We start from the raw sequence: 12,161 nt of genomic DNA, 5'->3' as shown, positions 1-12,161 counted from the left end.
GATTGAGTGAATTAAATTTGGCATCATTGACAGAATTTGTCTTACCACTAAAGTCACTGAAATGGAAAATGAACCAGGCACTAAAATTTTACAACATACAATATATGTAATACTAGGGAGGGAAACCTTTTTAAATGGGTTGCTAATATAATATGCAGATAAACTAGGTAGTATCAGAACAAATAACTTTAAGCTTTTAGCTCCTGGCTTCTCTGGTTACGACTATTATATGGGTCAAAATAATGCCAGATACAACTTTGGAGGTTTTTGGGTGCTTTTTCTAAAATCAAATGCATACAAATTTTTCTGGCAAAAATTGTTTACTGTCTATTTTATGCTCTAACTGCTAACCCAGTGTGATTAGTGTCATGACATATGTGGACATGCTGAGCAAAGCACACACATATATCCTGCATATAATTAAAATGTGATAAACTAAGAAATATGTTGCATTTTTGGAAACTTTATTTTGTACATTTTCTATATGTGAAAACATTATTTTATTAAGAGTAAGTAAATGATCCATGACAACTCTGACGGATTTAGGATGAAAAATGCTATTCATCCCTGGAGAAAGAAATAATGAGGTCTGAATACAGACTGAAGTATTGTTATAGGAATGGGAATCTGAAGATCTTCCCTGCCCCTTGATCCTTTGATAGGCTTAAGTGACTCTGAGAACCTTCCCTGATTTGAAAATATACTCTGCCCCTTAATAGGCTGAATGTGGTCCCCTGAAGCCTGTGGTGGGAGGCTTGTTTTTCAGGAATGTAAACACCTTGTTACTTTGTGCTTGGGCAGTGGGTCAAGAGGGTTGTGATGTTCTCTGAGCCAGGAGAAGGCTATATATACCCTGATGTGAGGTTTTGCTTTGAGGCTTGCTTTGAGAAGAGTTTTGTGATTTGGCCAGATGAGACTCTGGGCAGCTATTTAACCCCCCTGCTTTGAAACCCAGATATTGGTGCTTCCCGCTCTGGTAACTGACTAGGTATGGATGTAATGGTCAGACAGCTGGAAGCCTGTCTGCTGATCTGTTTCTCTATCTGTAGTTTTTGTCTGCTTGTAACTTCCGTTTGTATTCTCTGAAGTTCAGGGTGCTCACCTTTTTTCCCCTGAACTAGTTAAATGACATATGTTTGGTTGATTAAAGCAAGTTTGTTAACCCATTTTGAGTTGCTTTCCTTTTGAAAAGCAAATCTAGGAACTTGTGCTAGCAGCCCTCCTGGGTATGCTAGGGTGCTTGCTGCTACAAGTATACTTGTTTTTTTACTTAATTTTTCTTGAGGTTTTTTTGTCTATATTTTCTTTTACAACATGACTATCATGGATATATTTTGCATGACTACACATGTATAACCTATATGGAATTGCTTGGCTTCTCAAAAAGGGGGTGCTGGGGAGAGAGAAAAGGAGAGAATTTAGAACTCAAAGTTTTAAAAATGAATTTTAAAAATTGTTTTTACATATAATTTGGAAAAAACTAAGTACTAAATAAATACAAAAGAAAGAAGAAAAAATATTATATAGATGAGCACAATGATACACACATGTTTTCATGTACATATGTTATATTTTAGGTAAAATTTAGATATATTCCAAAATAGTTTGCTAAAATTTTTATAAATATTCTCACCATCAATAAAAAAAGAACCAAGATATTTGGAACCTAACACTTCAGAGTAGCCTATGTTCTACATGAGGAAATGGAATAAGGAGTCAAAATTAAATCAGAAAACATGTCTGGAAATGACAAAATGTATACAGAGAAAATGTATAAGCAACAACCAAGTTAGAAAAAATACTCAGAAATTGGTTTTCATATTATGTCAAAGAGAGAAAGAACTCAAAAGAATGAAAAATCAATTAATATTAAGTACCCCCAAAGTTGATTAAGAAGTTATCAGTCCATACACTTACTCTATGAAATCTTTGAGAATGGTAGACACATAGAATACTTTTTATAAAAATACAACGATAGAACAGGTGGCTTTTAATGCACATTTTTCTACAACAGATCAAATCTCCATACTCAATTGCTCAAAGAACTATAGGGAGAATGGCTTCTGTGTCTGTTGTTCACTTATTATCTTTTTAAAGAATTTAATACAATTGGGTAAACACAGTCTAAAAGTCTCTTCTCCAATAAGCTGTTTTCCCATGAATATTATAATATCATATGAGACTATGTGATGTAAATAATAGAGATAGTGTTATTCAGAAAGGACAGTTTAGTTGGACAACTTGGGTCCAAACAACAAGGAGAAAAGTCCAGAACACATCACTATTCAATACTTTTAATGGTACCAGGCCTCTCTCTCTCACCAAAAAAAAATGTCTTTTAATAACTAGTTTTCTTCAAGTGAATGAATGAATGAATTTTTGAAAAAGATATTTGTTCAGTGTTTCCTATGTACTAAGCTCTGTGCCAAGCACTGGGGTTACAAATACATAAAACAAACATTCGTGTTCCACAAAACAGCAAGCACATGGGTGTTGGTGATGAGGGATTTGGTGCTGAGAAGTCACAGGGATTGTAGACAAAGATATAGGGCTCCCAGTGATGCTATATGGCTGGAAAAAAGAGCATGATAATCTCTCTAAAATTAAAACTGCAGTTGGACCACAGACAGACACATGGTGAGTGTATGTCAGTTGAAGCATATTATTAAAAATAACTCACACAGGTGCATAAAAGACATCAGCCATGACATGCATGAAAGAAGGATGGTCATTTAGCAAAAGTGATGCATGATATCAACAGTCTGAGTGTTGCAGTTGTACCTATGGAATATTCTAAGGTATAAAAAAAAGATCTCTAGAATGTTGAGTTGATACTCTGAGGAAGATTTATGGAAGAACATGGATAAGAAACCCACAGGATGAGAAATTGCTGGTGAGTGAAGTTGCAAGATTGCAAAGAGGACCAAGCTGACATTACAGATCCATCAGAACACTTCTAAATATTACATTTAGTGAATAAAGATATTCTTCTAAATGAAATAAAATTTAGTGACACATTTTTGTTAAGAAAACCAAAAAAAGCACGTAAAAATAAAATAAAATTTTAAAAGGTTAGAAATAGAAAATTTAAAAAACAGTCGCTTAGAAGCCATGAATCTTCCAATGGATATTTTAAGAACTAATTGGAAAATCATGCAAGGATACCATTTTAATTTTTAGTAATGGTTAAACAAATTCCTATTTTATGGAATAAAATTTTATGGGTGAAAATATCTTATAATTGAGTGTGATTTTTGAAGAAAACAAAAAGGAGACAACTCATCCTCATTTAATTCATAAGTTGCACCATTCCACAGATAATAACCCTGTTAGATGATATACGTTTCATAAGCAGAGTCAATTTTATATACTAGGGTATATATTTTGTATACTAACTAGGGTATAGTGTGTGTGTGTATGTGTGTGTGTGTGTAGAAGAGATAGGGGAAAGAGAGAGAGAGGAAGAGAAGGACAGAGGGAGAGAGGGAGAAAGAAAATGGGAGAGGGACAGGCGGAGGGAGAGGGGAAGAGGGAAAGACAGAGTCTACTAGAGTGTATTGTGTCTTTTCTTTCACTGTCCTGCAGACCCTGGAGAGATGTCAACAGGCTGAGGCTGGGAAAGAGATGATAATTGATGTGGGAGGAATAAGGTCTTTGAAGGTTAATCAGTGCATGCTAGTACCAAGAGGAAAAGAATTGTGGGAGGTGAGGCTCAGCTCATTTCTCTCCTATAAAACTAAAATTTACTAGGAGGAAAAAAAACAAAACCAAAATAAACAAAAATCCTTGACAATTGTTTAAACCTACTGGCAGATTTTAATAGGTATATGAGATGCAACAAGACATCCTATAAGCTCTATGCATGTGTTGGTGAATATTGGTATAAACTGGTTTTCATTCATTTACTTATAAATTATATGGAATAAATAATAGTTCTACCACTGTATTTACTAACCCACTATTCTTATTTAATAACAGCTTAATAGCTTTTGTGACATTTCACACATTGTATCTCACTGTGCAAAAAGGAAGTTGGCATATGTAAACAGCTCAAACTATGAGTAAAAATAATCACTTACCTGTCTATAATGGCACACATGTCAATACTGACATTAGCAAAGCTACCCGGCTTTCTTTGTTCTATTTCATGTAAATTGACCAGCTGATCATCAACTTGGATGAGCTGCATACACCCTTGGAATGAAGCCTGAAGTACAGAGTGATCTGAGGTATTCATCTGTGTAAGAAAACCTGTGAAATGGAAGAAAGAAATACTGAGTTCTGCTTGTGACAGGCTGTACTCAAAAGTCAACAGGTAGCTTTCCTAATTATAGCCATAGTCTACAAATAATATCTTTCCTTCAAATCGTAGAATCTCAGAGATGGTGTAGACATTAAAGATATTCAAGTTGAATCACTCATTTTCCAAATGAGGAGAGTCAGGATCAGAGAATACTTGCTCAATATTCCGGAGGTGGGGAACCTGCAGCCTTGGGGCTACATGTGACCTTCTAGGTCCTTGGGTGTGATCCTTTGACCGAGTCCAAGTTTTACAGAACAAATCATTTTATTAAGGGGATTTGATCTGTGAAGTTTGGATTCAATCAAAGGGCCACATCTGAGGACCTAGAAGGCCACAAGTGGCCTTGAAGCCACAGGTTCTCCACCCCTGTATTAGATGCCAAATGCATATTACAGTAGTTTCATGGTTAAGAATCCAGGACACTTACATCAGATAAGACAGAACGATATAGTAGAGAGAGTACTGGTTCTGGAGTCAGAGGATTTGAGTTCAAATCCTATATTTAAATGTGAATTACTTAGGCAATCTTTTGTATAACAGAGCAGTTAGATTATGTTGTCTCCAAGACCCTACTCTGGGGCTATGATTTTATGGATTAAAAAAATATATTTTTACAACTGAGTGATTAATATAGATGACAGTTCCCCTTCTACAAATTGAAATTCTTAGAAAGACAGATTGTTCTAATCAATATGAACAAGCATACCCTTTTAATACCATAAGAGTGGATGGTAAAGGAAATGTCTCTGACTCTGGTCACTTTTTCTTTTCAAGGTGGCATCTCCTTCTGGTTTCCTGGCTAACTATTGCCTGATACTATCTTCTTCCCCTTATACACACCTGAGCCACTCATTTCAAAGTACGAGGTGTTAGGTTTCTGACTTTTCTTAACTTCTTATAACTATGGCAATTTAGTTCTTTTCCCTAGAAAGTCTGCTCTCTGTAGGCTGATCAACTAATTCAGATTATGTATTATCTGACCCAAGTAAGATTATTTTCATTTTACCAGCAGCCTTATGCCTTAATATAATACTTATTTAAAATAAGACTTATTTTTTCATGACACTTTTTAGATTTAACTTTTATATAATATGCACATATATTGTTAGGGCTCAAAATGCTAATGGATGAGTCCAAAATGAAAAGTGAATGCTGTTGCTCTTCCTGGGTGTCTGAAATCTAGAAGGCAAACTGCAATACTAAACATTTTGAGTTTTATTGTTCAGTATTTTTAAAAGAACAGAATAATAATTATATATCATCTTTTTGCAACTAAAGACTGAATGTATTAATATCTTTATGGATAAAAATTTATGTTAAGAATATACTGTACCCCAACTATATAGTTGCACAAAATTTGTAAACCTTAAATATTCCAGAATTTTCTTTTCCATGAAGGAATCTAAAACACTGCTCTTCTATTTGCTTGAATGAATAAATGGATAAGTGAAAAAACATTTTAATTAATTCTTAATTAAGAGCCTTGTTGAGTGCATTGTGTTAGGTCCTGGAAATGCAACAGAAAAACCAAACCATCCCTGCTCTCAAGGATTTCACTTTCTAAATGAAGTCGACAACATTTATAGCAGGGTTCAGCAGCAACATGGAAAGAAGGATCTATAGTAGTTAACTGCAGGGAGGATAACAAGGCCCAGAGGGGCTTACACATCTGGAGAGTGCAGTAATAAACCAAATGATGAGACCCAGCGGATCTTGAACTTTTAAGTTATTCACAAATATATTTCATCCTGACATTGTTATGATAATAAAAATATTTCTATAGAATAAAAATGGATTTAGATTACACAAAAATCCAGTTTTACTATGATAATGAAAATTTGTAATTTACAATAACAACTTTTTGAGGGATATCCCAGTGCATCTGAATGATGACAGGGAATAAAAACACCAGAGGTCTTTTTTTTCTCTATTAACAAATTAATAAAGCAACACTCAATTAAGGATTGCATAAAAGAAGTGTTATTCACTTAATAAGTAGTCATTTATTAAGCGTCTATTTGTGCCAGGTACTGCTAAGGTCCTTTGCCAGTCATGTTAACGTATATACCTTACATTTTAAAAGTTATTATTAAAACAGCATCTGCTTAAAAGAAAAGTCAATGTAAGAATATTTTGAATCTTGATCTTCTCCAGGGCCCTCTGGTGGCTAAAATAAAACAAAAAAATAAAACAACAACAACAAAAATTCCAGCCTGGAAGCTTCTATATTTGCATAGAATTAGACCAATCAAAGAATGCTGATTTTTTGGAAAGGTCCCTGTTGAGACCCCTGCATGTATCAGAATGGTTTTTAAATCAGCTTAATCAAGGTACAATTGAATAGAGGCAGTGGTCTAAAACCAGCAGTGAGTGAACATCCAGCTGCAGTTTTATTGAATACTCTTAACAAAACTGTCATTAGTTTTGTTTTGTTTTATTTATTTATTTTTTGGAGACGCAGTCTCCAAATACTCACATTTTGCCTCAAAGAATCATTACAAAAAAGAGTGTATCCATTTGGGCGAATAAGACCCTTATTGAGGCAGCAGCTGCATAAACACACATCAGAACAGATTGGGCATAATTAAGTTCATAAAATGGGCCTTCATCAGTCAGTCACTCATTACAATGCTCCTGGTAAGCACTGATCAATTTTGAAGTTTGTCTTTGTCAAGTCCTCTCATTTTTCTGCATGGGTAACATTCTGGAAGAATTTAATTACAACAAATTTTTTTCTTGTCATTGTTCACCTTTGAGACTTTAAGCTGGCATTTATATAGAAATTTATGATCTCATTTGATCCTTACAACAATCCTGTGAGGTAGGTACTATTATTATCCCCATTTTATAGATGAGGAAACTGAGCCTGATCACGTTTAAGTGTCTAGGCCACGGTAACAAAACTGCTAGGTTTGAACTAAGTCTGGAACACTATCCTATAATGGTAGTGTTGAGATTTAGGGGTGTTGGCACCTTGAAATAGAGATGCACTGGGTACTGCCCAAATAAGTTCAACCCAAGTCTTCTTTTAGCCAAAGAAAAACAGTTTGCTAAAGATCCTATATATTGGGTAGACTCTTAAGGAGTCCGAATATTTGGGACATTTGTACTGACAATGACAGAATGAATCTGAGCTAGATTCAATCCAATCATTCCTATCACTAATAACACCAGATTGAATCTGAGGCCCTTCATGGAGGCAAGATGGATCTTATATATACAGAAAAGACTGTGGGAGGATTTAGGGGTGGTCTAGAGTATGGGTTTGGGGAGGGTCTTGGGGAGGAGTCTAAGGAGGATATTGAAGGGACTGAGGTTAGACTCCAATAATGAGATTAGGGGTGGGAAATAATTGAAGACTACCTGGATATGACCAGCAATGGAGGCCTAGGCTAGTTTAAGGGTAACAGATTTGCTTATAGATATTTTGAAAGGATCAAGAGTGGGAAGTAGCTGGATAATGGAGGGCTAGGCTAGGTAAAAAATAACAAAGATTTGGGCCTAGTGATAATGAAAGGCTTATGGCCTTAGGCAAATGCCCTATCAAGGGGAAAGATTCAATCAGAGTTCAAGGGGTTTCCCAGATCCTGTACCCCATCAGGATAACTAGAGGTCAGGCACCAGGAACCATGAGAATGGGATTTTGAGAGAATCAAGGGTGGGAATTAGCCCCAGGCAATCCAGAGGTAACTGAGATTTGGGCATAGTGATAATGGAAAGTTTATGATCTCAAGGAATCCCAAACCAGATCAAGTGGGAAGATTCAAGGAGAGGTCAAGGGGATTCCCAGAGCCTGTACCCCATTAGTACCAGCAAGCTGCCATGTTACGACTGATTTTGCCAAACTTCTATGATATTAGAAGATTAGGAAAATATCTAGCATGCAGATGTCATTTAAGGTAGCATAACAGTCCCTAATCCAGAATATTAAAAATCTACATATAACTGTGTTACAACATAAAAATGTTATAAATACTTCTACTAATACTCTGCATACAATCTAGGTCCTACCTCTAGCACAGACTCCTTCAATAGTTCCTAATTTGTCCCCATGGGACAGATCTCTTCATACTTCAAGTCCTATTTCACAGAGCTTCAGAACTGTTTTAATTGCAGGTCTGATTATGTCACTTTCATCCTTACTAAGCTATAGCAATAACTTCTTAAGGCTACTGATGATGGAAAAATATGGTTAACTGTATCCTGCAATTTAGGCATAAGTCCTTCAGAAACACTTTTATAATGTATATAACATTACTTTAAATACAAACATATTTAATTTAAAGAAACGTCCAAAATGGTACTTCCTCCATGCTTTCCTATATGTCTATTCTCCAAAAGAGTTTTCAGTAACATTTGTAAGGAGTTAAAAAACAAAACAAAACATAATATGTTAAAATATAGTTTTAGTCTAATCTTATAGAACATGTCACTAACAGTAGTTGGCTAATCTTCAATTAGAACTACTCAGTTGGGGTGGCTAGGTGGCACAGTGAGTAAGAGCACTGGACCTGCAGTCAGGACGATCCAGGATTGGTTCTAGCCTCAGATACTTAACACCCACCCACCCACACATACACACACACAAAACTGTCCGTGTAACCTTGGGCAAGTTACTTAACCCCAATTGCTTTAACAAAAAAAAAAAAACTACTCATTTCCTTCTTGGATGACTTCCTTCAAGGAAAAATCTCCTCTCATTGGAACAATATTTAAATCCATTCTGAAATGAAAAAAAACAGGGCAATTTCCTTTGATGGGTCACAGACCAATTGCTCTGGGGTATGTAGAAAGCAATAATCAAACCAAGAAAGAGGTAATTTTGTCCTAAATTTGGTTTTCACCAGTTTCCTTAGGAAGGTAATTTGTCCTCCACCTTCAGCTAAGTGGACAATTCTGAAATGGGTTAATATTACTCCAACTCATCTTTCTCAAATGATTTTGTCATTATCCTTCCTGCATTTTTCAGTCTAGCTAAACTGTCTTCCCTTTCTCTCACATATGACATTTCACCTCTCATTTCTGTGCCTATTCCTTGGCCATTCCTCAAACCTGGAAGGCTCTTACTTCTGACTTCTACCTCTTAAAATATTTGCCATTCTTTGACAGTGAGATCAAATGTTACTCTTAAAATGAAATCTTCCGTGGTCCACCCTGCGCATAACCTCCATTCCCAACTGCTAGTACCTTCCTGTGATAGATAGCAAAGGGTTAACTTTCCACAGGCCCTGGAATGAGGTAACAAACTTAAAGGAAACAGCATTAGACTTCATCTCATTGGTTTCCTCCCCCCCCCCCCCAATTTGGTATGTAGATGCACAAGTAAAGAACTGAAGGATATTTGCTTCTGATTGGGTAGAAGGGTCAAATGAATAATTATGATAATAAAGTAGTGTCAATTGTAACTCTCATTGGCTGTCTCCAAATTTGGTGCATAAGGAGGAAATGTCCTCAGATAGGATTCTAATTCATGAATAATTATGGTAATAAAAGATTGAGATTGCTTTGCACCTAATAGTTTGAGATTGTGAGCCCACCTCACTGACCAATGGTGAGACTAGTCAAGGAGGTGGGCTGGGTTAGGATTAGGATAACAGAGGCCTACATGCTTCCACAATTTACACTCATTGGCTGATGACCCTTGAGCCAACAGGGCTGTACTCTCTCTCATGAGAAAGAATAAAGACCTTTTCTGCTTTCTGACTCAGACTCTGATTTTTATCCCACACATTCCCATCCAAAGTTACTTTTGTCTTGCAGTTACTTTTGTACATATATGTATGCATGCATATGCACATGCATGCACGCACACACACAGTATGTATGTCTGTACACGTTCTGGGTTTCCAAAATGCTTACTACACTTTTATTTATTTATTTGCCTTTTGGAGGGCAATTGGGGTTAAGTAACTTGCCCAAGGTTACACGGCTAGGTTTTTTTTTTTTTGATGGGTGTTAACTGTCTGAGACCTGATCTGAACCCAGGTCCTCCTGATTCTGGGGCTGGTGCTTTACTCACTGCACCACCTAGCTTCCCCCATTACTACAGTTTTAAATTGTTAAAGCTGCACTAAAACTTTTGGAACACCTTAGATGCACATAAACAAGGACTGTTGACTCTTCATTCAAATATGACTTTAAAAGAAAAAAAAATTGATGTCTTGTTATACATTATAAAAATTTATCCCAGTATCCTTTTCCCTCTAGCTTCCACAGACCAACTTTACTCTTTTTTTTATTAAAGAAAAAGAAGAGAAAAAAATTAGCAAAACCTTTTACTATATAAAAAAGTCTGAAAACCTAGGCTGTACTGGACACTTGTGGTCTTTCCACTTCTAGCAAAGAATGGGATGGTAATATCTTCTTTTATCCCTTCTTTGGGATCATTTATTCTTTGTTATCTGCAAAATTAATTCACTTTTTGTTTTCTGATTATCATTCTTTCCATTTACATTGTTGTCATCATTGTACATTTTGTTTATTTGACCTTGCATCAATCCACAGGCAAGATTTTTGAAGAAAGTCTGTTTCTTCTTTGTCTTTGGAGTTCCTGGATTTTAGCACAGCTGCCTGGCACACAGCAAATGCTTAATAAATGCTTGTTCATTTACTGATAATAAAACTGTCCTTAGAGAAAGAATAATAATGTATGAATTATGTCTATGGCATTTACTAGCCACTTGGCCCTGGGAAAATACTCAATTTCCTTAGAAGCCCAGTATTCTCATCTCATAAAAGTAAAGGTACAAAAAATATCAATAAAAAATCAATACCTACTATAAACGTACATTTGACCTTTTAAGAAAAGCCCAATCAGAAGTAAAAAAAAAAATGTCTTAATAGTTTTCTTTCCTTGACCTTATTACAAAACATGTCTTTCAAAGCTTTCTTACATGAGTCCATTTTGATAGTGAGGAATTACAAATCAAACCTCAGTTTGAGTTTAATGACATAAATATGAATAGTAAGTAAAATTTCCATTTGATCTCTGTAATGGTAATGCGATTTGAATTTGAAGATCTTTGTGTTGGCAAAGGTAGCAGGTACTTAGCATTTAGTAACTAATAAAGCCTCTGTTGGGGAAACAGAAGGTATGGACACCTGTCTCCTGTTACTCACGTAACAGGAAGGGGTTGGTTGAAACAGGAAGTAGCTAATACTGTGTATATAAGTATATTAAAATACTGTGTGTATGCCTCTCCCCAGAGAGGCACAGTCAGAATTTCTTGAGACCAGCATCTGGTGGCAGAGCAGCTACAGAAGAGAGAATGGAGAACTGAACCAGAATTTCCTGAGAACTTGTGTTGGAGCTTCTTCTGAACAGGAGCCCAAAGCCTGGAGCCTGGAGCCCTGAGCCAGGAGCCAGGAGCCCAGATGACTGAAGCATGACTGGGATGCTGAGACTTTGTTTGTGGCTTGGTTGAGCCTTGAATTCCCTGGAGCAGAAATGGTGAAGGATTTCACATGGACCAGACGCTGTGAATGGCAGTGTGGAGCAGGACCTGCCCAGAGAGCAGGTCAAAGAACTGGGAGCTGTCTGCCACTGAACCCAGGTGACAGTCTGGTGAATCCAGGTAGAATCTGGGACCATGGAAGGGGATCCAGGGAATCTGAGAACAGGCCCCAAGTCAAGATGAAAAGACCTCTTCTTGGGTACTGAGTAATTATGGAATTATAGTTTACTAGTGACCTAAGGGGTGGAGGGTTTTGTGTATGATACATAGTAAGACTTTGCTGAGTAAGTGACTGATTGTACTTTGAGTACTTTGAGATATTGTTACTGATAAGTGACTGATTGAGTTAATATGACTTTGCCCCAAGAATGGAAGACTTTGACTGTGTACTTTGAGATTATTGA

The 12,161-nt window shown here is 36.3% G+C and overlaps 1 protein-coding gene across 1 annotated transcript in view; it reads right to left on the bottom strand.

Moving 5' to 3' along the window:
- LOC138157377 (contactin-associated protein-like 2) overlaps nt 1–12,161 on the bottom strand; it is a 2,155,842-nt gene that overhangs the window by 1,175,598 nt on the left and 968,083 nt on the right. The window contains exon 9 of the mRNA XM_069082919.1: nt 4,080–4,251. Coding sequence (XP_068939020.1) covers nt 4,080–4,251 — 172 coding nt within the window. The remainder of the gene's footprint in view (nt 1–4,079; nt 4,252–12,161) is intronic.

This window comes from Petaurus breviceps, unplaced genomic scaffold (genome assembly GCF_028583685.1).
Source record: "Petaurus breviceps papuanus isolate PSGF00001 unplaced genomic scaffold, PetGlider_PUasm1.0 112, whole genome shotgun sequence".
Taxonomy (NCBI): Eukaryota; Metazoa; Chordata; class Mammalia; order Diprotodontia; family Petauridae; genus Petaurus; species Petaurus breviceps.
This window is presented reverse-complemented; position numbering and strand designations above follow the sequence as displayed.